General features: G+C 45.2%; 1 protein-coding gene across 1 annotated transcript in view; it reads right to left on the bottom strand.

The window, feature by feature from the left end:
• The window catches only part of DTHD1 (death domain containing 1), a 46761-nt gene extending 21943 nt beyond the window's left edge, over window positions 1–24818 (bottom strand). The window contains exons 1-5 of the mRNA XM_066574789.1: window positions 24533–24818; window positions 22066–22588; window positions 7156–7486; window positions 4931–5110; window positions 1148–1392 (exon numbers count right to left, since the gene is read on the bottom strand). Of these exons, the coding sequence (XP_066430886.1) occupies window positions 1148–1392; window positions 4931–5110; window positions 7156–7486; window positions 22066–22588; window positions 24533–24818 (1565 nt within the window). The remainder of the gene's footprint in view (window positions 1–1147; window positions 1393–4930; window positions 5111–7155; window positions 7487–22065; window positions 22589–24532) is intronic.
• Between the last annotated feature and the right edge of the window lie 601 nt (window positions 24819–25419).

Consider the following 25419-nt stretch of genomic DNA (forward strand, 5'->3'; position numbering starts at 1 on the left):
ATGGACTGTGTTTATGATTTTCTGTGATACTGAATAAAGGCTGGCTGGTGGGCGCCAGTCTTAACAAAAATACACGTCTCCTGAGTGTTTCTGCACATGTGGTGGCCATTTCGGTATCAAAGATGGGTGATCCACAGGCAAGTGAACACCCACTTGCTCACAATATTAATTATATCCCCGGCATTATGTTTAAAACATTGTAGCCTTTATTATGAGGCATTATTTTTATTTTCCCCTTTAAGGATGGATTATACAAACATTAAACAGGACTGCTGCACCAGGCCTCACTACATGAACCAATCAAACTCTGACACTGAGAATAAGTTGTGGTTTCCTATGGGAGCGCAGAGAGGGAGACCCATGCACCGTCTTAATATTGACTGTTTGGTAGATAGCAAACTGTAAGTTGGGTTATTCTGTTTTAATTCCGACTTTCACTTATGTTTTATTTCGAATAAGCTGCGTCTGGTCACGTAAGGGCATTCAGATGCTGGTACTTGCGGACAACATAAAAAGGAGCATTCTGAAGTCGACTGAAGTTCTGCATTCCTGATAAGGGCATGCATCAAGCCCTCTGGTCACGGCCTGCATCCCAGCCTGGTATCCTGACCATGACTGCTGAACCGCTGTTTGCTCTATTGCTGTGCAGAAACGGACTAGCACTCATAACCTGGGGTTGATTCTGCACTAATAAGTTCTGTTTTGCTATATCTGTTACTAGAGATGGATTGCACTTGACAACAGGCAGTGGACAGCAAATTAGAAGAAAGGGAGACGCCTTGTGGCCAACACTTTAGAGGGACTTTTCAGCACAAAAACATCATTATAGGTAAATAAAGTCATTTGCCCTTTTGTTAGTTATCACATTGGCTGTCATGTTAACACAGGTTGTGTGAAAGCACAGAGACCATTTTCAGTTCACCAAAGGTGAAACTATAGTTAAAATTTCTGTTTGTTTTTTTTTTTTTTTTTTTTTCAAAGAACGCCAAAGATGCATAATATATTCCAATAAGTACATGTGCTTTTGCAAATAAGTTTAAAACGGTGACTAAAACATGGTAAAGAATTCAGTGCACGTTAGAGATAATAAGACTTCTAACAACAGGGACAAAGAATTCAATGTACTACAAGAAGAAAAAAACCGCACCGAATCTGATGAGTTCCTGTAGTTCTTGAAGCTGCAGCGCTCGCTGCCCTCTTATTTTCCGCATCATCTCCTGCCTTCTTTTTCTCTGGGTTCGGAGGGCATGGAAGGAAAACTGTGACAGGCTTGTGGAAAGCCTGAACTGATGGCTGTTTCACTTGAATGATTGGGCTGCTTGATACTACTGGATGATATATATCATGTTTCGCTTTCAGTACAGAGATCAACGATGTATCTATTGGTTGAACCTACAAGAATATTATAAAAGTTACAAATGGTTTTGAAATAGAATAAAAATATGCTGTAGGAATCTGACCGCCGCCGCTGTGTAATGAAGAACAAAGCGAATATTGATTTAGGGATTTCCAGTGGCAAAAAGAGATTGTCAGGAGTTGATGGAAGCCGCGTTTGGGTGATTTATCAGAAGATATGAACGTATACAAGAAGAATCTAAATAGGCAATAAAGTATGGTAATATTGATAGATTTATTCATTAATGGAATAGTTACTTCTTGAAAATGTACTACTCTACTGTTATCTATCCTCCCAATAAAACACACCATGTGACTTCTGAGCAACTGACATGTGTACTTCCCCTTCTGCTTTTAACAGTGCTCTCCTGTCAGTATTTGTCAATCTAATGACATCAGTTCCTATCTCAATGGCCATGAAGTCTAGTCTTTTAACAGATATAAGTATCATGGTCAAAGGCAAGAAGTCATATAGGGGTCTGAGAGACAACCAGGCATCAAGTAGAAAGAATAGAGGCCCCACAAATAAAGCTTGAAGAAATTCTGGGAAATGTTAAGATGGAAGAAAAACGCTTAACTGAGCACACTCCATATACAGACACCTGTGTGGAAATTAGGATGAATGTGGATGTAGCAGAGCTATGTGTATGTGTGTGTCATTTATGAAGACAGGATGGATGTAGGAGAGCTGTGTGTGTAATGTACTGTGTGTGTAATGTGTGTGACTCAGGATGGATGTAGTAGAGTTGTGTGTGTAATGTGATGTGTGTGAATCAGGATGTAGCAGAGCTGTGTGTCATGTGCTGTGTGTGTAATGTGTGGGATCGGGATGGATGTAGTAAAGCTGTGTGGGGATCATAATGGATGTACCATGTAGCAGAGCTGTGTGTAGTGTGCTGTGTGTGAAATGTGTGGGAATCAAGATGGATGTAGTAGAGCTGTGTGTGTAATGAGTGGGAATCAAGATGGATGCAGTAGAGCTGTGTGTGTAACGTGCTGTGCTTGTAATGTGTGGCGTCAAGGTGCATGTAGTAAAGCTGTGTGTGTGATGTGTGGGAATCATAATGGATGTACCATGTAGCAGAGCTGTGTGTAATGTGCTGTGTTTGTAATGTGTGGAAATCAAGATGGATGTAGTAGAGCTGTGTGTGTAATGTGTGGAGTCAAGATGAATGTAGTAGAGCTGTGTGTGTAATGTGTGGGGTCAGCATGCATGTAGTATAACTGTGTGTGTAATGTGTGGGAATCACGATGGATGCAGTAGAGCTGTGTGTGTAATGTGCTGTGTGTAATGTGTGGCGTCAAGGTGCATGTAGTAAAGCTGTATGTGTGATGTGTGGGAATCATAATGGATGTACAATGTAGCAGAGCTGTGTGTGTAATGTGTGGGAATCAAGATAGATGCAGTAGAGCTGTGTGTGTGATGTGTGGGGATAATAATGGATGTACCATGTAGCATAGCTGTGTATGTGTGAATTAGGATGTAACAGAGCTGTGTGTGTAAAAGTGCTGTGTGTGATGTGTGGGGACAAGATGGATGCAGTAGAGCTGTGTGTGGAATGTGCTGTGTGTGTGTGTCATTTAGAAAGTCAGGATGGATGTAATAGAGCTGTGTGTGTAATGTGCTGTGTGTGTAATGTGTGGGAATCAAGATGGATGTAGTACAGCTGTGTGTGTGATGTACTGTGTGTATACTGTATGGGGTCAGCATGCATGTAGTACAGCTGTGTGTGTGATGTGTGGGAATCTTAGTGGATGTACAATGTAGCAGAGCTGTGTGTGTAATGTGTGAGAATCAAGATGGATGTAGTAGAGCTGTGTGTGGCATTTTGTAAAGCTGTGTGAGTAATGTGTTGTTTTTAATGTTTGGGAATCAGGATAGATGTAGTAGAGCTGTAGGTGTAATGTGTGGGGATCATAATGGATGTACTATGTAGCACAGCTTTGTGGCGCATTGCGCCACCAGAGACACTGGTACTATAATTTCCTAATAATTACTAGCATACACTGCAACAAGTTAATGAGCATTGTGGTAATAGTGTCCAGATATCGCTAATGGAGTAACAGAGTTAAAAAAAAGGATGCATGCCAACGGAGATGCTGTTTTAGAAAAGAATAATGTGAGAAACTAAGAAATTAGAATGAAAGAAGTATAAACTCAGCATAATAAGTCCTATGAGAAATACAGGGAGAAATGCAAGGAAAAACGTATTGCAATGCTTACCGGAGTAGTGGCTGTTCTTGGTATAGAAAGAGGCATATAGCGGTCAGGTAGCGAAGAAGCTGGCATCTGTGAGTAGCACTAGTCCTGAGAAAAGGGTATGTCACTTCCCTTCATTTCCACTGTCAAAGCAGCTGACACCTGCTCTGTATGGAGCGAGATCAGCTATTGGGCCAGCTCCATACAAATCCCACCGCCGGTAGGCGTACATGTATGCCCTTTAGCACCAAGGGGCTAAACAAATAAGCCAAGTTTTCTATCATAATTATCCCTAGATAGCTTCAGCTTAAAGATATGATGAGGTGGGAAAAAAATACAACAAGAGATTTGCATGCGTGTTCATCCCATGACCAGCACAGGTTTTTATTCACTGGAAGGGAACAATGAAGGTTCATATTGAATTACATCCAGTAGAGAACTTGACTTCTGTGAATTGTTGATTATTAGAAAATTGCATAACTTGCCGTTAAAGGGATTTTGTCACCAAGCTCAGAAAGTTTCCAAGTCACGGAGGAGGGCCATGTTGGCTTCTCCATGCCCACATCATGCAGACAAAGCACTCTCTCCCCTTTTGTGTATAGGTAGAGAGCTATCACCCTACATGCTGTTGGGGGGGAAAGGCCGATATGGCCCGTCACCATAACTCGGATCCCAGCTTCATGAACGTGATGACAGAACCATTTTAAACAAAGAATAAGCTTTATTGCTAATACCATAATACCATTTTAAAGCCTTATACAATACACAGCCCTATGTTTGTGGTAAGGCCCGTAAGATCGTGTTGTTACCATGTTACCAGCATAATACTTTCCTTTCTAATCATTGTAATCAAGTTACAACAGAACCGTGAAAAGTTTATATAACCCATTTTAAAGCGGTAATATTACTTTTATTGAGAAGTTACTTTGTAAACTAGCCTCACAAAACAGAATTTCCTACCAGGATATTAATGGTAGGTAGCTAATTCAGCTGTTGTCTGCTCAACCCAAGGGGCTCATTTACTAAATATGAAATTTCCATGAACATTAACTATGATTTTGTAAAACCGAATTCAGTTCATCTAGGAGACCAATTACCTAGAGGAGTCTTTATACCTGCAGATGGTGAAATCTGAGGTGCGTACATAAAAGTCAGTATCTTGAAATACTTACCCCCTAAGGAGTACTTATCATTGCCAGCACATTACAATCATTCTAAGTTGTAATAATGCCTTTCCCACTTTCGTCTCAAGGACTGCTGCTTTGGGAAATAACTCTTACGATTTATGTTCCAGATGCAACACATTTTAAAGAAAAGATACAAATTCCGACTTACCTTAAACTGCACAATTACTGAAGAGCTGAAGCAGCCTGGGGGGTAATTTAAGGAAATCCGTGAATCCACGCTCAGCTTTAAAGATAATCCTTTTTTAAGAACAGTAACATTCTCCTTCTTCAAACATGAAACCACAGAAAATGTGCCAAGTTTGTACACTTTAACCTCTGCAAAACTCCCCTGCATAAAACAAATGGCAAACATAAAACATAAAAAGAAGCTTAAATGTGATGTAAATATCAAGCTGCTGCGCATAATATTTAACTGAAAAAAATCTAATTAAAAAGCGCTCAAGATAACGAGTATGAGCTGACCTGAGAACAACACCTTCGGAATATACAATTGCATGTTTGTTCTAGTAGAAATGTGAAAATTAGCTGGGAAGAAAACAATGTATACTAAAATAACCTAATGAGTAACTAAGGACATGCATATTAAAGAGGCAGTCTATATTCCCTGCCACTGGTATACAGACAAAAAATGCTAAGTGAACTACAGCAGTACCAAAGCTGAGCTTATCTTTTGGCACACTTCAGTGTATCACTTAAAGAGGACTTGTCATGTGACTATGTCAACAAGGCTGGCTGCATAGCTCTGGAGCCGTAGTCCCCCTGGCTCTATTGCTCTTGTGTTCTTTTTTTTATACTTACCTTTGTCCGTCTGTACGGGCTCTGCAAAGATCCAGCTCCCAATGCTGTCAATCTGTCAAATGGGTGGTTTCCTCTGCTCACTAGCAATGGTTAATGTTAGTAGGTGGAGGAATGTTAGTAGGTGGAGGAAACCAGATGTCACCCATGAACAGTGAATGTAGGAGACCACCCACTTCGCACATTAACTGTTTCGGGAGCTAGATTTAATAAGAGACCATACTGGTGAACAAAAGTCTGTGCAAGTCGGATAGGAAGACAGAAGCGAAGAAACAGGTCAGGCTAAACACGAAACTACAGATTAGTGAAATTAAACAACAGAGACAACATTCAGTAAAGAGGGATCTGACCCTAATACGACTGTGTCAAGACCTGCTTGAAGCAGAGCGTCAGCTCAAATAAGGGGGATCCCACGTCAGCAATTTTGGGGAATACCCTACTAGTCCCAAGATGGCGCACAGAACAAGAAAAAAGGGGTCTGGAGCATACAACTCCCAAGAAATAGCCTACAATAACCTGCCACCTAGCAAGGAACAGATTACAAGTGAGTATAACCAGCATCCTGAAACAACAGTAAAAATACTCTAAAGCCAATACTAATAAGCTGGTCAGGCCATCCTTCACTTCTGCCAACCTACTGTATCAGGACTAGACCTATAGGGAGAGGTTAATTCCTTGGTGTCCAGAGCTAAATGACAAAGCACCTGCGCCAGCAGGCTCATAATGTGGTCCACCTGGCACAAGCCCAGCTACTGTTTGGTGATGATAGGCAATGCTCCCTATAAAAAGTTCGCAAAATAGATGTTCAGCAAAAAAAAATAGTCTCTCCAGTATATTAAAGCTCCAAATTGTGTTGTAAATATAGATGAGCGAGTATACTCACTAAAGGCAATTGCTCGAGCGAGCATTGCCTTTAGCGAGTATCTTCCCCGCTCGAGAGGGAAGGTTCGGGTGCGGGCAGCGGGCACGGAGCTGCAGGGGAGAGCGGGGAGGAACGGAGGGGAGATCTCTCTCTCCCTCTCCCCCCCCCCCACTCCCTCCTACTGACAGCCGCTACTCACCGCTCCCCCGCGCCGGCACCCGAACCTTCTGTTTCGAGCGGGGGAGATACTCGATAAAGGCAATGCTCGCTCGAGCAATTGCCTTTAGCGAGTATACTCACTCATCTCTAGTTGCAAATCAAAACTTTTTGTAAAATTGTTCAAATGGCATCTTATATAATTAAACATAACACTACTTTATACTTATGAGAAGACTCAATGCTATCTATAATTGAATTTCTCTGCTTGGACTGATAACATAACTCATGGTTCAAGGTTCTTTGGGTGGATAGGCATCTACCTATAGGTAGATATAGAGAGACAGTAAAATAATGGACTGTCCGCTGTTCTTTGGTATTGAACTAAGATCACAATAGAACCCTCCAGGGAATTGAACTTTGTTTCAGTGGCACCCTTGAGATCCAGATGTTGCAGCCAGAAATCTGAAGCTAGAATGAGACAGCATTATGGCCTTGTGAAACCTGTCTCCTTCAGCAAAATATATAGCATTATAGGAGTCATATCCCAAGTCACTTACTTTGTATTCTCCATGATGTCCTTCTAAAGAGTTAGGTGTTAAATAACTTGACTGGACCTTTTCATCAATGATTTTTACCATCACATCCTTATAGCTTCCTCTGTAATGACTATTGAATGGAATCGAAATACTGATTGGAAATGGGATTTTAAGGTGATCATCAAGACTAGATATATTCAATACATTGCTGACCAGTTCTTCCGAATCTGATACTACTAAGGAGCTAATGTCATCCATGAATCTGCACTGCAGTTTCTGCAGGATGGAAGAAGGTGCTTTAATGAAGCAGGCCAGCCTTTCTTCACCCATCTCTTCATCTTGTAGAGTGTATCTGGAACAAAAACACTACCATAATTACTGTACAAAGCTGTCGATAGGCAATCTTTTTGCAGGAAAAATACTGTTAATATCAAAGTTAAGCACACAAATATTATGTGTTCAGCTAATGTACAGGACATCTGCTGTGTATGGCCACCTCAATTTCGTGGTTCTAAACTCTTTCAACAACTTATTTTTCATTAAGGGCTATAATAGTGAAATACTTTTCAAATTGTGAGACAGACCTCACTGGTGAGATACTCTCCAGTTGGTGAGGTGCAGCTTGGGAAACCATTTTATCAAAAGAGTTCATATGTTACACAGGCCGTTCTGTGGCTACGTTAATTTCTTATATAGAAGCATGTACTCTGTTACAACTTGTGACTGAGGCTTCCATCTTGCCTCACCTCTTTCCACTGGTAGCCATGGTGCATGTTCTTCCCATGTCTATGGCAGTCGTCTAAGCTCTGGTCTCCTGTCTGTCCCTCTCTGCTGCCCAAAGGACACGCGCAAATGTCTGATGTCCTAAAGGGCCTGCGCAAACCCATACTATTTTGCTCTACGACCATAAGGGAACATGTCTAGTAATATCTAGCACTTTTCCCCTAAGAAAGTTGCCTAAGCTTTTGTTCTTTTTGGTACAGCTGGAGGTGCTATTTGTTTGTGTTGACTTTCTGATTTCTGACTCTGGCTATATCTGACTACTCTGCATTCTTCACTCTTGACCTCAACTTATTGTATTGACCATTCTCCCATCTGCTGCCTATTTCTACCATGTTTAACCTGCTCTGTGCTCTGACCTTTGGACTGTCCCGTGTTTTGAATTAAATGCTGCTTGCCTTGATCCCGGTAACCTGACTACATCTCTGTTCACACACTCAGGTACCACAACCTGGTGTGCTGTAACATCAGCTACCACATTACTGGGACCACTTCTAGTGTAACAGCTTGGGGACCATGCAGTGAAGTCCAGATACCAACTGGTGGGGTAAAAGTGTGAAAACTGGGATTCCTCAGGAGTAGCCTTTAGATTTGGCACAAAATTAAAACAGTGTTTGTCACAGTGATTCCTCATCTGCTGATCCAGACAAAGTCTTTGGTTCTTACTTTCAAGTGGTTGTGCAAAAATTACAAGTTATCCCCTATTACTAGGATATGGGATAACTTGCTGATCGGTGAGGGTTTCACCTCTGAGACCCCCACTTTCTTGAGAATGGGACTCCTGTGACCCACTCTGCCTGTCAATGCGGGGGTCGCTTATTCCCCTGTAATGACATAATTGTGAATAGAGCACTGGTTAAGTATGCATAGTCGGTGCGCCATTTATTTCATAGAATTATAGAATGGTAGAGTTGGAAGGGACCTCCAGGGTCCTCTGGTCCAACCCCCTGCTCACTGCAAGATTCACTAAATCATCCCAGACAGACATTTGTCCAGCCTCTGTTTGAACAGTTCCATTGAAGGAGAACTCACCACCTCCTGTGGTAACCTGTTCCACTCATTAATCACCCTCTATGTCAGAAAGTTTTTTCTAATATCTAATTTGTGTCTCCTCCCTTGAAGTTTCATCCTGTTGCTTCTAGTCTTTCCTTGTGCAAATGAGAATAGGACTGATCACTCTGCACTGTGACAATCCTTCAGATATTTGTAGACCGCTATTAAGTCTCCACTCAACCTTCTTTTTTGCAAGCTAAACATTCCCAGATCCTTTAGCTGTTCCTCATAGGACATGATTTGCAGACCGCTCACCATCTTGGTAACTCTTCTTTGAATTTGCTCCAGTTTGTCTATGTCTTTTTTAAAGTGTGGTGCCCAGACCTGGACACAGTATTCTAGATGAGGTCTAACTAAGGGCCCATTTAGACACAACGATTATCGCTCAAAATTCGCTCAAAAGCCGTATTTTGAGCGATAATCGTTGTGTGTAACTGCACTGACATCGCGCAGTTTTCATTCTCCTGTCGCTCATCGTCGTCTTTCAGCGTGCTGAAAGACGACGATCAGCCTTATCAGGGATTCACAGCAGAATACAGCTGATACTGTTGTTTCTGCTGTATCCCGCTCCCTGATAACGGACTGAGTATGAGAAACAGAGCGGTCCAGCTCTGTTCTCCATACCCAGCATGGAGCTCTCGGCTGTATAACAACCGAGCTCTCTGTGCAGAAAACATCTGGATGCAGAAGACAAGCGGGAACACCCTGCTTGTATTCTGCATCCTCCGCTGGGAGTGCTCAGCTGTATGACAGCCGGGCGCTCCCAGCAGGGAACAGCTGGATGCAGAAGACAAGCGGTGACACCCCGCTTATCTTTTGCATCCTCCGCTCCGAGCGCTCGGCTGTATAACTGCCAGGCGCTCAGAGCAAGGAAACAGCTGGATGCAGAAGACAAGTGGGGACACCCCACTTGTCTTCTGCATCCTCCGCTGGCAGCGCAAGGTGATCGCTCATCTTGAGCGATCATCTTGCGCTGTAAATGACACAACGATGATCGCTCAAAAGTCCCTTGAGCAACATCTTTTGAGCGATTATCTTTATGTGTAAATGGGCTTTAAGGAAGAGTAGAGTGGGATAATTACCTCACGTGATCTAGACTCTATGCTTCTCTTAATACATCCCAGAATTGTGTTTGCCTTTTTGACTGCTGCATCACATTGTTGACTCATGTTCAGTGTGTGATCTATTAGTATACCCAAGTCTTTTTCACACGTGGTGCTGCTTAGCCCAATTCCTTCCATTCTGTATGTGTTTTTTCATTTTTTTTGCCCAGATGTAGGACTTTGCATTTCTTCGTGTTAAATACCATTCTGTTAGTCACCGCTCACTGTTCAAGGTTTTCTAGATTTTTTTGAATACTCTTTCTTTCGATGTACTTGATATAAATTGCTAAATAGTAACCTTGCAGTGAGGAGGATGGCGGACACAGATTCCCCAGCAGTGAGGAGACTGAATGGAGTACTGGTTTCGCAAGCACGCTAGCACTCCATATACTTTCAGTTGAATTGTGGAAATAGCCAAGCAACACCTGCTTGGCTATTTAGGTAAACTCCATTAAAATTAATAAAGTGCCGACCATGCATGCCTGATCAATATTGCACTCACAGTAATGTCACTGCGGGGGGAGAAGCAACCCCTACAGTGACAGACAAAGCAGGGCATGGATGTCCCATTCTCAAGATCCATGAGGGTCTCAGTGGTGAAACCCCCACCAATTAGCAAGTTATCCCCTATCCTATGATTATCCCCTGATCTGTGATTAATCATACAGTATATAATGTAATACTAAAAAATAATTTAACACAGAACAGGCAAAAGGAATTGCTACTAAGATCCAGATGTAGAAAGGAAAAGGACCACAGATAATATAAAATAAATACATAAACACTAGAGATGAGCGAGCACCAAAATGCTCGGGTGCTCGTTACTCGAGTCGAACTTTCCGCGATGCTCGGGGGTTCGTTTCGAGTAACGAACCCCATTGAAGTCAATGGGCGACTCAAGCATTTTTGTATATCGCTGATGCTCACTAAGGTTTTCATTTGTGAAAATCTGGGAAATTCAGGAAAGTGATGGGAAGGACACAGAAACGGATAGGGCAGGCGAGGGGCTACATGTTGGGCTGCATCTCAAGTTCCCAGGTCCAAATATTAAGCCACAATAGCGGCAAGAGTGGCCCCCCTCCCAACAATTTTTACTTCTGAAAAACCCTCATTAGCAATGCATACCTTAGCTAAGCACCACACTACCTCCAACAAAGCACAATCACTGCCTGCATGAAACTCCGCTGCCACTTCTCCTGGGTTACATGCTGCCCAATCCCCCCGCATGACCCAGTGTCCACAGCGCACACCAATGTGTCCCTGCGCAGCCTTCAGCTGCCCTCATGCCACACGCTGGCCTCATAGCCACACCACCCTCATGTCTATTTATAAGTGCGTCTGCCATGAGGAGGAACCGCAGGCACACACTGCAGAGGGTTGGCAGGGCCAGGCAGCGACCATCTTTAAAAGGGGCGGGGCGATAGCCCACAATGCTGTACAGAAGCAATGAGAAATCCAATCCTGTGCCACCTCCATCAGGAGCTGCACACGTGGGCATAGCAATGGGGAACCCATGTGCCACACACTATTCATTCTGTCAAGGTGTCGCATAGCTCAATCAACACTGCAAGGGGAAAGCCGTCTGCGCTCTGCCCCCTACCCAAGTCAGTCAGTGTCTTTGTGCCAGACAGGTCAAACACCACGATGGGAGCTAAGTTTGCACCAACAGCATAGGTGGGTCCTAGGAAACCCAAGACATGAACCAAAAATTGATCTGACCGGCCAAACATGGCAGACTTGCACCGCGGCCACGACATAGGCCTCGGCCCACAGCTTCAGCAATCCTAGACAGGAAGCGGATTTTCACTGCACCCAGGACATAGGCCTCTGCACAGACCCTCAGCAATCGCGGGCCTACAGCGGACTCCAATGCTAGCGTAGCTGTGCACGTCTCATTAGCGCTGTATTGCTCCTGTAGTTTGTCCCAATGCAGTGCCCCGGATAGTAGAGCTAACGTCAGATTAAATGCAGGTGGGCTTCGGCCCACACTGCATGCCCCAACCTGACCGGGGTTTTTAATTCATAGACACAGGCAGGTACAAATCCCCTATGTGAAGTCCCTGTGGACCCACAGCATGGGTGGCTCCCTGGAACCCACCGGCGGTACATAAATATATCCCATCGCAGTGCCCAGCACAGCTGAGGTAACGTCAGATTTAATGCAGGTGGGCTTCGGCCTACACTGCATGCCCCAGTCAGATTGGGGTTCTTTATAAGTAGACACATGCAGTTACAACTCCGTGTGGACCGACAGCATAGTTGGGTCCCAGGAAGCCACCGGCGGTACATAAATAAATCCCATTGCATTGCCCAGCACAGCTGAGGTAACGTCCAATTAAATGCAGGTGGGCTTCGGCCCACACTGCATGCCCCAGTCTAACCGGGGTTTTTAATACATAGACACTGGCAGGTACAAATCCCTAATGTGAAGTCCCTGTGGAGCGACAGCATGGGTGGCTCCCTGGAACCCATCAGCGGTATATAAATGTATCCCATTGCAGTGCCCTGCTCAGCAGAGCTAACGTCACATACAATACAGGTGGGCTTCGGCCCACAGTGCATGCCTCAGTCAGACTGGTAATATGTACCTTAACAGTAACCGCGTTGGTGGGAATGTGGTGGCGACTGCGGACCTAGTAGCGCGGTTTTATTTAGTTGGTTTTCAGAATGTGGCCAGGATTAAGTGGGCCGTGGTGGGGGGGCTCTCTTGTTGTATCGTTAAAGGTGAAATTCTTGGACTGCCACCAGACAGACCAATGCAAAGGTATTTGCCAAGAATGTTTTCATTGTTGGAGGAGGAGGGGGATGTTTTTGAGGCACTACGTGTCCTGTCCACGTGTCCGTGGTTATATGCACCTTAACAGTAACCGCGTTGGTGGGAAATGGCCTCGCCGCCATCATGTCTTTGGGAAGCCTCCGTTTCCACACCCCAGTGACATAGCATTAGCAGCGGTATAGGCAGAGCCCATAATTAGTAACATTTCAGCGGTAGCGTTAGGGACAGGCACCAGTAACATATCACTAGCAGCATTATAGGGGGAGCACAGTATTAGTTCCATTTCAGTAGTAGTAGCAGTCCAGACAGGCCCCAGTAACAATTCCGAAGCAGCAGTATAGGGAGAGCACAGTCTTAGTTCCATTTCAGTAATAGTAGCACTCAAGACAGGCCCCAGTAACAATTCCGAAGCAGCAGTATAGGGGGAGCGCAGTCTTAGTTCCATTTCAGTAATAGTAGCACTCAAGACAGGCCCCAGTAACAATTCCAAAGCAGCAGTATAGGGGGAGCGCAGTCTTAGTTCCATTTTAGTAATAGTAGCACTCAAGACAGACCCCAGTAACAATTCCGAAGCAGCAGTATAGGGGGAGCGCAGTCTTAGTTCCATTTCAGTAATAGTAGCACTCAAGACAGGCCCCAGTAACATTCCCGTTGCAGCAGTTTAGGGAGATAACAGTCTCTTTCACATTTCAGTAGTTGCAGTATAGACAAGGCCCCAGTTACATTTATGTAGCAAAAGTGTAGGCCAACCCCACACACCTTGCTGTACCATGAGTGCAGGCGAAGCCCATAAAAATTACAAGGATTACACTGTAGGTGAGGGCCCAAAAAAATTGGTGTACCAACAGTACAAATGTACCTCAGAAAAATTGCCCATGCCCAACCAAGAGGGCAGGTGAAACCCATTAATCGCTTTGGTTACTGTGGCTTAATTTGTAACTAGGCCTGGAGGCAGCCCAGTTAAAATAAAAATTGGTTCAGGTGCAAGTTTCAACACTTTAATGAGAATTGAAACGTATAAACATTGTTTACAAAAGTCATATGACTGAGCCTTGTGGGCCTAACAAAAATAGCCCGTTCGGCGTGATTACGTGAGGTTTCAGGAGGAGGAGCAGGAGGAGGAGGATGAATATAATACACAGATTGATGAAGCTAAAAGGTCCCCGTGTTTTATGGTGATAGAGAACGATGCTTCCATCCGCGGGTGCAGCCTACGTATTGTTTTGGTACCGCTGCTTTCCGCTGGTGGAGAAGAGAAGTCTGGGGAAATCCAGGCTTTGTTCATCTTTATGAGTGTAAGCCTGTCCGCACTGTCGGTTGACAGGCGGGTACGCTTATCCGTGATGATTCCCCCAGCCGCACTAAACACCCTCTCTGACAAGACGCTAGCCGCAGGACAAGCAAGCACCTCCAGAGCATACAGCACGAGTTCAGGCCACGTGTCCAGCTTCGCCACCCAGTAGTTGTAGGGAGCCAGAGGCATCACGGAGGACGGTCGTGCGATCGGCTACGTACTCCCTCACCATCCTTTTACAGAGCTCCCGCCGACTCAGCCTTGACTGGGGAGCGGTGACACAGTCTTGCTGGGGAGCCATAAAGCTGGCAAAGGCCTTGGAGAGTGTTCCCCTGCCTGCGCTGTACATGCTGCCTGATCTCCGCGCCTCACCTGCTACCTGACCCTCGGAACTGCGCCTTCTGCCACTAGCGCTGTCGGATGGGAATTTTACCATCAGTTTGTCCGCCAGGGTCCTGTGGTATAGCATCACTCTCGAACCCCTTTCCTCTTCGGGTATGAGAGTGGAAAGGTTCTCCTTATACCGTGGGTCGAGAAGTGTGTACACCCAGTAATCCGTAGTGGCCAGAATGCGTGTAACGCGAGGGTCACGAGAAAGGCATCCTAGCATGAAGTCAGCCATGTGTGCCAGGGTACCTGTACGCAACACATGGCTGTCCTCACTAGGAAGATCACTTTCAGGATCCTCCTCCTCCTCCTCCCCCTCCTCCTTAGGCCATACATGCTGAAAGGATGACAGGCAAGCAGCATGGGTACCCTCAGCAGAGGGCCAAGCTGTCTCTTCCACCTCCTCCTCATGCTCCTCCCCCTCCTCCTCAATGCGTTGAGATACAGACATGAGGGTGCTCTGACTATCCAGTGACATACTGTCTTCCCCCGTCTCCGTTTCCGAGCGCAAAGCGTCTGCCTTTATGCTTTGCAGGGAACTTCTCAAGAGGCATAGCAGAGGAATGGTGACGCTAATGATTGCAGCATCACCGCTCACCATCTGGGTAGACTCCTCAAAGTTTCCAAGGACCTGGCAGATGGCTGCCAACCAGGCCCACTCTTCTGTAAAGAATTGAGGAGGCTGACTCCCACTACACCGCCCATGTTGGAGTTGGTATTCCACTATAGCTCTACGCTGCTCATAGAGCCTGGCCAACATGTGGAGCGTAGAGTTCCACCGTGTGGGCACGTTGCACAGCAGTCGGTGCACTGGCAGATTAAACCGATGTTGCAGGGTCCGCAGGGTGGCAGCGTCCGTCTTGGACTTGCGGAAATGTGCACTGAGCCGGCGCACCTTTCCGCGCAGGTCTGACAAGCGTGGGTAGCTTTTCAGAAAGCGCTGAACCACAAAATTAAAAACGTGGGCCAGGCATGGCACGTGCGTTAGGCTGCCGAGCTGCAGAGCCGCCACCAGGTTACGGCCGTTGTCACACACGACCATGCCCGGTTGGAGGCTCAGCGGCGCAAGGCAGCGGTCGGTCTGCTCTGTCAGACCCTGCAGCAGTTCGTGGGCCGTGTGCCTCTTCTCTCCTAAGCTAAGTAGTTTCAGCACGGCCTGCTGACGCTTACCCACCGCTGTGCTGCCACGCCGCACGACACCGACTGCCGGCGACGTGCTGCTGCTGACACATCTTGATTGTGAGACAGAGGTTGCGTAGGAGGAGGAGGGTGGTTTAGTGGAGGAAGCATACACCGCCGCAGATACCAGCACCGAGCTGGGGCCCGCAATTCTGGGGGTGGGTAGGACGTGAGCGGTCCCAGGCTCTGACTCGGTCCCAGCCTCCACTAAATTCACCCAATGTGCCGTCAGGGAGATATAGTGGCCCTGCCCGTCTGTGCTTGTCCACGTGTCCGTTGTTAAGTGGACCTTGGCAGTAACCGCGTTGGTGAGGGCGCGTACAATGTTGCGGGAGACGTGGTCGTGCAGGGCTGGGATGTCACATCGGGAAAAGTAGTGGCGACTGGGAACCGAGTAGCGCGGGGCCGCCGCCGCCGCCATCATGTTTTTGAAAGCCTCCGTTTCCACAAGCCTATATGGCAGCATCTCCAGGCTGATCAGTTTGGCTATGTGCATGTTTAACGCTTGAGCGTGCGGGTGCGTAGCGGTGTACTTGCGCTTGCGCTCAAACAGTTGCGCTAGCGACGGCTGGATGCTGCGCTGAGAGACATTGGTGGATGGGGCCGAGGACAGCGGAGGTGAGGGTGTGGGTGCAGGCCGGGAAACGGTCATGTCTGTGTCCTGAGAGGGGGGTTGGATCTCAGTGGCAGGTTGGGGCACAGGGGGAGAGGCAGTGGTGCAAACCGGAGGCGGTGAACGGCCTTCGTCCCACCTTGTGGGGTGCTTGGCAATCATATGTCTGCGCATGCTGGTGGTGGTGAGGCTGGTGGTGGCTCCCCGGCTGATCTTGGCGCGACAAACTTTGCAGACCACAGTTCGTCGGTCGTCTGCACTCTCAGTGAAAAACTGCCAGACCTTTGAGCACCTCGGCCTCTGCAGGGTGGCATGGCGCGAGGGGGCGCTTTGGGAAACAGTTGGTGGATTATTCGGTCTGGCCCTGCCTCTACCCCTGGCCACCAGACTGCCTCTTCCAACCTGCCCTGCTGCTGCACTTGCCTCCCCCTCTGAAGACCTGTCCTCAGTAGACGTAGCAAACCAGGTGGGTCAGTCACCTCATCCTCCAGCTGCTCTTCCTCCGAATCCTCTGTGCACTCCTCCCTCGGACTTACTGCCCTTACTACTACCTCACTGATAGACAACTGTGTCTCATCGTCATCGTCCTCCTCACCCACTGAAAGCTCTTGAGACAGTTGCCGGAGGTCCCCAGCCTCATCCCCCAGACCCCGGGAACTTTCCAAAGGTTGGGCATCGGTCACGATAAACTCCTGTGGTGGGAGAGGAACCATTGCTGCCCAATCTGGGCAGGGGCCTGAGAACAGTTCCTGGGAGTCTGCCTGCTCCTCAGAATGTGTCATTTTCATGGAGTGAGGAGGCTGGGAGGAAGGAGGAGCAGCAGCCAGAGGATTCAGAGTTGCAGCTGTGGACGGCGTGGAAGACTGGGTGGTCGATTGATTGCTGGATGCACTTTCTCTTATCCACGACAGGACCTGCTCACACTGCTCATTTTCTAATAAAGGTCTACCGCGTGGACCCATTAATTGTGAGATGAAGCTGGGGACCCCTGAAACTTGCCTCTCTCCTAATCCCGCAGCAGTCGGCTGCGATACACCTGGACCAGGAGCTCGGCCTGTGCCCACACCCTGACTTGGGCCTCCGCATCCTCGCCTGCGTCTACGTCCTCTAGGCCTACCCCTACTCCTCAGCATGGTGTATTACGAGTAGAGCAGAAGCAGAACGCTGTAATTAAATGTGCCGCTTATTGGCCTGTGGTTGGAGGCTGACTTCCCTTACGGAACGCATAGCAGAGCCAGGAAACAATTATGCGCAAGCCTGTAGTGAGACGTAGGTGCGTATGACTGAGCTACTGGAATTCACAGCGCAGAAGCAGTCAAGTGGCCAAATTCCAGTGGTAGGCCTTAAGTATTTTGCTTCTATTTTTTTAAATGGTGAGCTGAAACACCAGACAGAGCCTGTATGCAGCGTATATTATGTATACTGTTTCCCTCTGGCGGTATGGCGGCGGTGATGTAACGGGCACAGCAGAGCCAGGAACCAATTATGCGCAAGCCTGTAGTGAGACGCAGGTGCGTATGACTGAGCTACTGGAATTCACAGCGCAGAAGCAGTCAAGTGGCCAAAGGGCAGTGGTAGGCCTTAAGTATTTTGCTTCTATTTTTTTAAATGGTGAGCTGAAACACCAGACAGACCCTGTATGCAGCGTATATAATGTATACTGTTTCCCTCTAGCGGTATGACGGCGGTGATGTAACGGGCACAGCAGAGCCAGGAAACAATTATGCGCAAGCCTGCTGTAACGCTTAGCTTGGTAATTATAAGCAACTACTACCCCCAGCAGACACGCAGTACACTGAAGACGGTCACAGGCAGCCCAAATATAGTATTTTTCCCAAATTTTTTTTGAAAAAGCCCACTGCCTATATAGATAGTATATCTCTTTCACCTTTCCCACTGTCCCTGCCTCACCAGTACTGCCCCTATACTCTGTAAAATGACTGCTGACTGAGGACGCAATGGTCTGCACGCCCGATATACAAAAAAAAAAAAATTGTGCAACACTGCTAAAAGCAGCCTCAACAGTACTGCACACGGTCAGATGTGGCTCTAAGAAGGACCGTTGGGGTTCTTGAAGACGAATATAACACCTAACATTCTCCCTATAGCAGCTACAGCAAGACAGCACTTTCCCTGATCTCTGTCAGAATGCATCTGTGGCGAGCTGCGGGAGGGGCAGATTTTAATACTCGGGTGTCATCTGATCTCCCCAGCCACTCACTGCAGGGGGGTGGTATAGGGCTTGAACGTCGCAGGGGGAAGTTGTAATGCCTTCCCTGTCTTTCTATTGGCCAGAAAAGCGCGCTAACGTCTCAGAGATGAAAGTGAAAGTAACTCGAACATCGCGTGGTGCTCGTCTTGAGTAACGAGCATCTCGAATACCCTAATACTCGAACGAGCATCAATCTCGGACGAGTACGCTCGCTCATCTCTAATAAACACCAAAACAGAAATGTAACAATAGCTGCTAGATAACTTCATCAAGAGACTGAGCCACTGATATCAACAACCTTAGGGTAATGATCTACTAAAATACATATATGGGATAGCAATGATAACAAGTTTCACCGTTAAAGAGGTTGTCTGCAATTTTTCCACTTATTTTCAGAAATGCCACACGTGTCCATTTGTTGTGTCTGGCTGGTATTGTATCTAAAGATCATTCGAATAAATAGTAATGATCTACAATACTGTACACAATCTGTGGATAGGGGCTTCACTATAGGGGGTGCAAAAGTGGCAGTCACACCTGGGCCCGCTGTCTTAAGTGGCCCAAAGGCCTCTCTGTCACATACAAAGACAGCAGTATTATAAATGGTACATGTAGGTGGAGTTTTTTGATACAGTTTTGCATTGGGGTCTCCAATGCTATATTCACAAATAGCCAGACTGGGCATCGGCCTATGTGACCCACGCTTTTTAGGGGCCTCGTGACAATGGGTCAAAATAATATTGATTTGATCATGTAAGAAAATTACACATTTTCTTAATTTGTTTTCAAAACATAGAAAAAAATGAATCAACTAAAAAAAAGGAAATGAAATGTTTACATTAAAGACTTTATAGAGAAAATACTGTACTAATGAAATGTACCTATGAGCAGCTCGAAGTACATAAACATCTTGTTCACATTACAGTTTGTACAGTAGTGATTGTCATCTCCATCTAGAGGCCCACGTGCACACTACACTAATTACCGTGTTTCTCCAAAAATAAGACACTGTCTTATATTAATTTTGACCTCAAGAGAGACATAGTGTCTTATTTTCGGGGAGGTGGGGTGTCTAATAATACTTACCTAGCAAACGGCATTTACGTCCCTCGCAATGGCCTGCGGCACTGCTGCAGGCTGCCGCGTTCTTCTTCACGCCGACAGAGCAGTTCTTCCTAAGAGCGGGACTTTAATCTCCCGCCCCCAGCAAGCTAATGCTCTGATTGGTTAATCGAGTGCCACATCAGCCAATGAGAGCTGGTGCTCGATTAACCAATCACAGCTATTCATTAAACGATATCATTGAATGGCTGCGATTGGTTAATCCAGCGCCAGCTTTCATTGGCTGATGCACAGCTTGGTTAACCAATTAGAGCAGTATCTTGCTGGAAGCAGGGTATTCAAGCCCTGCTACGAGGAAGAACTGCTCTTTTGGCGTGAAGGAGGACACTGCAGCCTGCAGCAGTGCCACAGGCCATCGCAAGGGACCCGAACGCCAGCTGTGAGGTGAGTATTGTTTTGTTCTTTTTACATGTTGCCTAGCTAGGGCTTATTTTCCTGGGAGGGCTTATTATTTTAAGCCTCCCGAAAATCGGGGTAGAGCGTATTATTGGGGAAACACGGTAGTTCAATGTTATCCCACTAGAGCACATGCACGAGAAAGCTTGAGAAACAAAGCTTTCTGTGAGTTAAGGTATCTTTACATGGGGCGATTACTGCCCGAATTATTGCTGGAAGCAGCAAATTAGGGTGATAGTCATCCCATGTATATAAGCCATCGACAGTGCGCTGAGCAACAAATTGCTCACTTATTAGAGTGAATGGACTGTTGGGCCGTGTAAACAGGAGTTCTATTTTTGCTTGACTGCCTGTTTACTGTCAGTGGAAGCGGGTGGGCAGGCAGACAGACAAGATCTCCAGTGCGCTCTGTCTCCATTCACTTCAACAACTATCGCTCCTGTGTAGAGCACTAATGCTCCTGACAGTTGCACCGTTTATAGGTACCTTTAGGGCGCCCACCCACTGGCGATTTTTTTTTCTTTGCGTTTTGCGTTTTTTCTGCAGAGCAATTAGAATTGAATGTACTCCTGTCCACTGGTGTTTTGCGTTGCGTTGCGTTGCGTTTTTTAACATAGGAACTGTCAGTTGCATATGTGTCCTTATTTTTCTCCTAATGCACCCATGAAAGTCAATGGAAATTAATGGAAAAGCCGCAAAAACGCCGCGAAAACGCGGCAAAAAACGCACGAAAATCGCAAACGCCAGTGGGTGGGCGCCCTTAGTGTGTCATGCATTCCCACCAACTACATATCCTAATAGAATATTCGTGGGTAGAAGTATTATGTTTCAATGTTCATAATATTGTGTAATATTGTTTATAATATTTAATATTTTTTGCTTAATAATGTAAAATACTAATTTGTATAATAACAGTAATAATTGTTAATGTTTGTTTTGTGTAATAAAATTGGTTTATTATAATTGTTGGTTGGTAAAATTAAAAATGTATTAGGAGATAGTTTTCGAGGGGAGCCCTGCGATTTTGACTGACTAGGGGCCTCCACAGATTTTAATCTTGTACTGGGATCTCAGAGCTTCAAGTTACATCTCTGCCCTTGTATAAGGGCTTATTCACACGAGCGTATATCAGCCGCCGTTTTCACGGTCGGCCGATATATGCTATCATCCGATGCATTGGATTCCATTGCATCAGATCACAGGGCCGTATTCCCGCGGCGTAAAAGTGTCCGGCCGGCCAATATAGCTCCGGGCTCTTTTACAGTGGCCAGGACTATCTGTCCTGGAACTATCTCTCTGGACAGAATATGTTGGCCGCTGTATAGACTCCTACAGCTGCTGGAGAAGGGAGGTGGGAGGGAGTTTAGCAGCATGACTGCTAAACTCCCACCCCCTTTTCTCCTACTCTCTGCCCCTTGCCGGCAGTTTGCAATGGGAGGGCCGGGGTGGGGGCAGAGCTAGCTGCTAAGCTACAGCCCCATACGGCTCCCTCCCATTGCTGGCTGCTGAAAAGGGACTGAGAGGAGACGGGAGCTTAGCACACTAACTCCTGCCCCGTCCCGAATCCTCCCATTGCTGAGAGAGGGAAAGGGAAGGGGGAGACAACTTAGCAGAGCTAAACTGTCTGCCCCCGTCCGACGGCATTGCGGGCTCGCCGTGCATGTGCCGTGCCATCTGAACGGGCACGCAAACTTTAGCTTAGTGCACTCATTTACGCATTTTTCAGCGCCGGCGCACTCACGTAAAAAAGCCTGCGCTTATGTGAAAGAGCCCTAAGAGTGGTATATTTTCTGGGAAGAAGGGGTTCCAAATTTTCTAATTTTCAACAACTAAGAGTTTCTCACCCGACAGTCCCATTTTACAAGTGACATACAGAATTATAGTAGCCTTGCTCTACTTGTCCTCTTTCAAATTTCTGTCTGTAACTAAAATACTTAATAATTAGTTATACTACTTAAGTTTAGAAAATGAATGCATCTACATTACAATATTGAGAAACTATAACATGATCCTCACTCTTTATAGGTCCAGGCTTCCAAATCCAATAAACGCTCATCTGAATGGCTGGTCCCATTAATTGTGTCCACTGAGCCAGACAGCTCCAGTACATTCTCCTTTTGTTCTGGTTGTGGATTTATTTCTTGCTCACAGGACGTATTTCTGTTTTTAAGATGACCGTGTTCCTCAGTCATTGAGTCTTTGTCCATTTCTGGCTCATTTGTTTCATCCTCATTGTTATTGCTATTGCTTATTATAGAATTGTCAGGTTTGTCTCCTTGCTCATTTGTTGCTAATTCTTCTTCGTGACTCGTATTTCCTCTTGTTTCAGCAGATTCTATTGTACCTGTGATTTCTTCATTGTTACCAATTCTGTCAATACCTTCATAAGCAATTTTTACACCAGCACCACTCTTGTGATTTTCATCGACAAGGTATTTCGATTGCACATGAATGTTTTTCAAATGTTCCTCACTTTGCTTCAGGTTCCTTTCTGTATCCCCAAGTATTTGGTTGACCACAATCAGGTAATTGATGTAATCTACAAAAAATTATGAGATAAACAAAATGATGTGGTACTTTACTCATCAATGCTAAACTTTTCTATGCTTAGACTCAAACCAAACTTCTATCAGCCAAAGGGCGTGAAAAGAACATGCCAAGTGTTCATTCTTTGTGCAATCTGTACTATTACCAGCTCTCATTGAGCTCCCTTAAACCCTGACCCATTGCTTTGGTTGGGGATATCTTTCAGCCACCCTAGTATGGGAGTAGTAGCTAGCTAGTCATATGTTCATGGCCACTAAACTATGTATCACACGATTCTGATAATGCAGTATATCTGTGATCATCAGCAGGGACTAGAGATGAGCGAGCACACTTGGATAAGTCAGTTACTCGAGTGAGCCTCGCTCTCTTCGAGTAACTGCATTCTTTTCCGAGCGTGCTCGGGGGGGGGGGGGGTCGGCGGGGGATAGCGGGGAGTAGCAGGGGAGAGAGTGAGAGAGATCTCTCTCTCCCCTGGCTACCCCTCGCCACCCCCCGCTCACCTACGCCGCCCCCCCCCCCCCCCGAGCACGCTCGGAAAAGAATGCAGTTACTCGAAGAGAGCGAGGCTCGCTCGAGTAACTGACTTATCCGAGCGTGCTCACTCATTTCTAGCAGGGACCCTTATGCTTCTTAATCTTTTGCTGTTGGAGCCAATTTTGGCGTTTTAGTTTTTTCATTCCCATTTGATTATTTGATTAACCGCTGCATATCTTAATTGAACTGTGGTATCTTACAGTGTCAACACTTAGCAATATTTGTCATAGCTGCAACCATAGTATAAAAGGATTTTAAAAAAGTTTTTGTTATAAACCAATCACTCAGGAGTTCTTACAGGGTATCCAGTTACTGGATTACTAACAGATCCATTAAAAATTTGATTGCCTGGTATGCAGTTTTATAATTTTCTATCATATTTGGTGGGAACTATTATCTGGCACTGAGCTCTTTTTAATACCACCTGCATAATCACATTGGTTGCTTGTTTCCCCCATAGGGAAACATTGAGATTTCACAACAGTTTGATGAATTTTATGAACAGAGCAAAGCAGTCCCTCTAATCTTTTAATGAACAGGATCTAAGAAATATATGATGGACACATAGTTAGATATGAGATAGATAAAGATAGATAGATAGATAGATATGAGATAGATGATAGATAGATTGATAGATATGAGAGAAATAGATAGATATGAGATAGATAGATAGATAGATAGATAGATAGATAGATAGATAGATAGATAGATAGATAGATAGATAGATAGATAGATAGATAAAGTATATACATACATGTATAGTCTATTTAGTATCTTACCATTTGTTGCATTGAGATCCCTAAATTTCTCCTGTACTTCCTTTAACATATGAAGCGTGGTCCGCAATGTCTCTGTTGTTCCACTCAGTTTCGCACAGAGAGTTTTGCTAAGGTCTATCTATCTATCCGTCTGTATTCCGGATAGATAGATAGATAGATAGATAGATAGATAGATAGATAGATAGATAGATAGATAGATAGATAGATATGAGAGAAATAGATAGATTTGAGATAGATATGAGATAGATATGAGAGAGATAGATATGAGAGAGAGATAGATATGTGACAGATATGTATGGAATAGATAGATAGATAGATAGATAGATAGATAGATAGATAGATAGATAGATAGATAGATAGATAGATAGATAGATAGATAGATAGATAGATGGATGGATGGATGGATGGATGGATGGATAGATAGATAGATAGAGAGAGATATTAGAGAGATAGATAGATAGATATTAGAGAGATAGATAGATATTAGAGAGATAGATAGATATTAGAGAGATAGATAGATATGTGACAGATAGATAGATAGATAGATAGATAGATAGATAGATAGATAGATAGATAGATAGATAAAGTATATACATACATGTATAGTCTATTTAATATCTTACCATTTGTTGCATTGAGATCCCTAAATTTCTCCTGTACTTCCTTTAACATATGAAGCGTGGTCCGCAATGTCTCTGTTGTTCCGCTCAGTTTCGCACATAGAGTTTTGCTAAGGTCACGGATTAAGGGAACTAATGGACATATGAGTTCTTTTATCTCCTGATTATTTTTGGGATGCGATTCCTCCAGTACATCCTTGACATTATCATTGTATTGTTTAATCCATGTCAGAATCAGAGTCAGATCATCATGCTCAGCATTTGTTCTATCACTTAATGGCATTTCCATCCTTACTGTGAAATTCTATTATTCCGTTCTTGGTTGGTTATAATCAAGTTGCAGTGAAAATTAAATAGTGTTTCTTCTCTCTGCTCTGCTACCTGTTAAAGTGACCTAAACCAGCTTTATCCCAGCTCCCAGTCATCGAGTCACTAAAGGCAGCAAGTTACTATAGCCACTGCAAGGAGTGTTCTGGAGGCAGCACAGTACACAGAGATTACAGATAAGGAAGTGGATTGACCACTACTAAAGTAAATCACTTCAATCAATGACATGGGCTTTGTTTGAGGTACTTATTAATGTGATTCTCTGCTGTAAACACTCAGCTGCCCGTTCTTGTCTCTGTTTGATTTGAGGATATAAAATATATTTACTAGAACAACATGGACTTTAGGTGGTCATACATCATCAACACCGCCAATCAAACACTCATTCATTCAACATATATTTTTTCTGGCTGCCCCATATAAATACACACTTGTTTGGCCGACAGGTATATCACTTGACTTCATGAATGCTCAGATTGGCCGAATGTTTATGTGTTTTACATGGGAAGAGAGGAGATAAGCCGTAGCCAGATAGCTCTGGCAGCAGCTTACCTCCAGGAGGA

The sequence above is a fragment of the Eleutherodactylus coqui genome, chromosome 7 (assembly GCF_035609145.1).
Source record: "Eleutherodactylus coqui strain aEleCoq1 chromosome 7, aEleCoq1.hap1, whole genome shotgun sequence".
NCBI classification, from domain to species: Eukaryota; Metazoa; Chordata; class Amphibia; order Anura; family Eleutherodactylidae; genus Eleutherodactylus; species Eleutherodactylus coqui.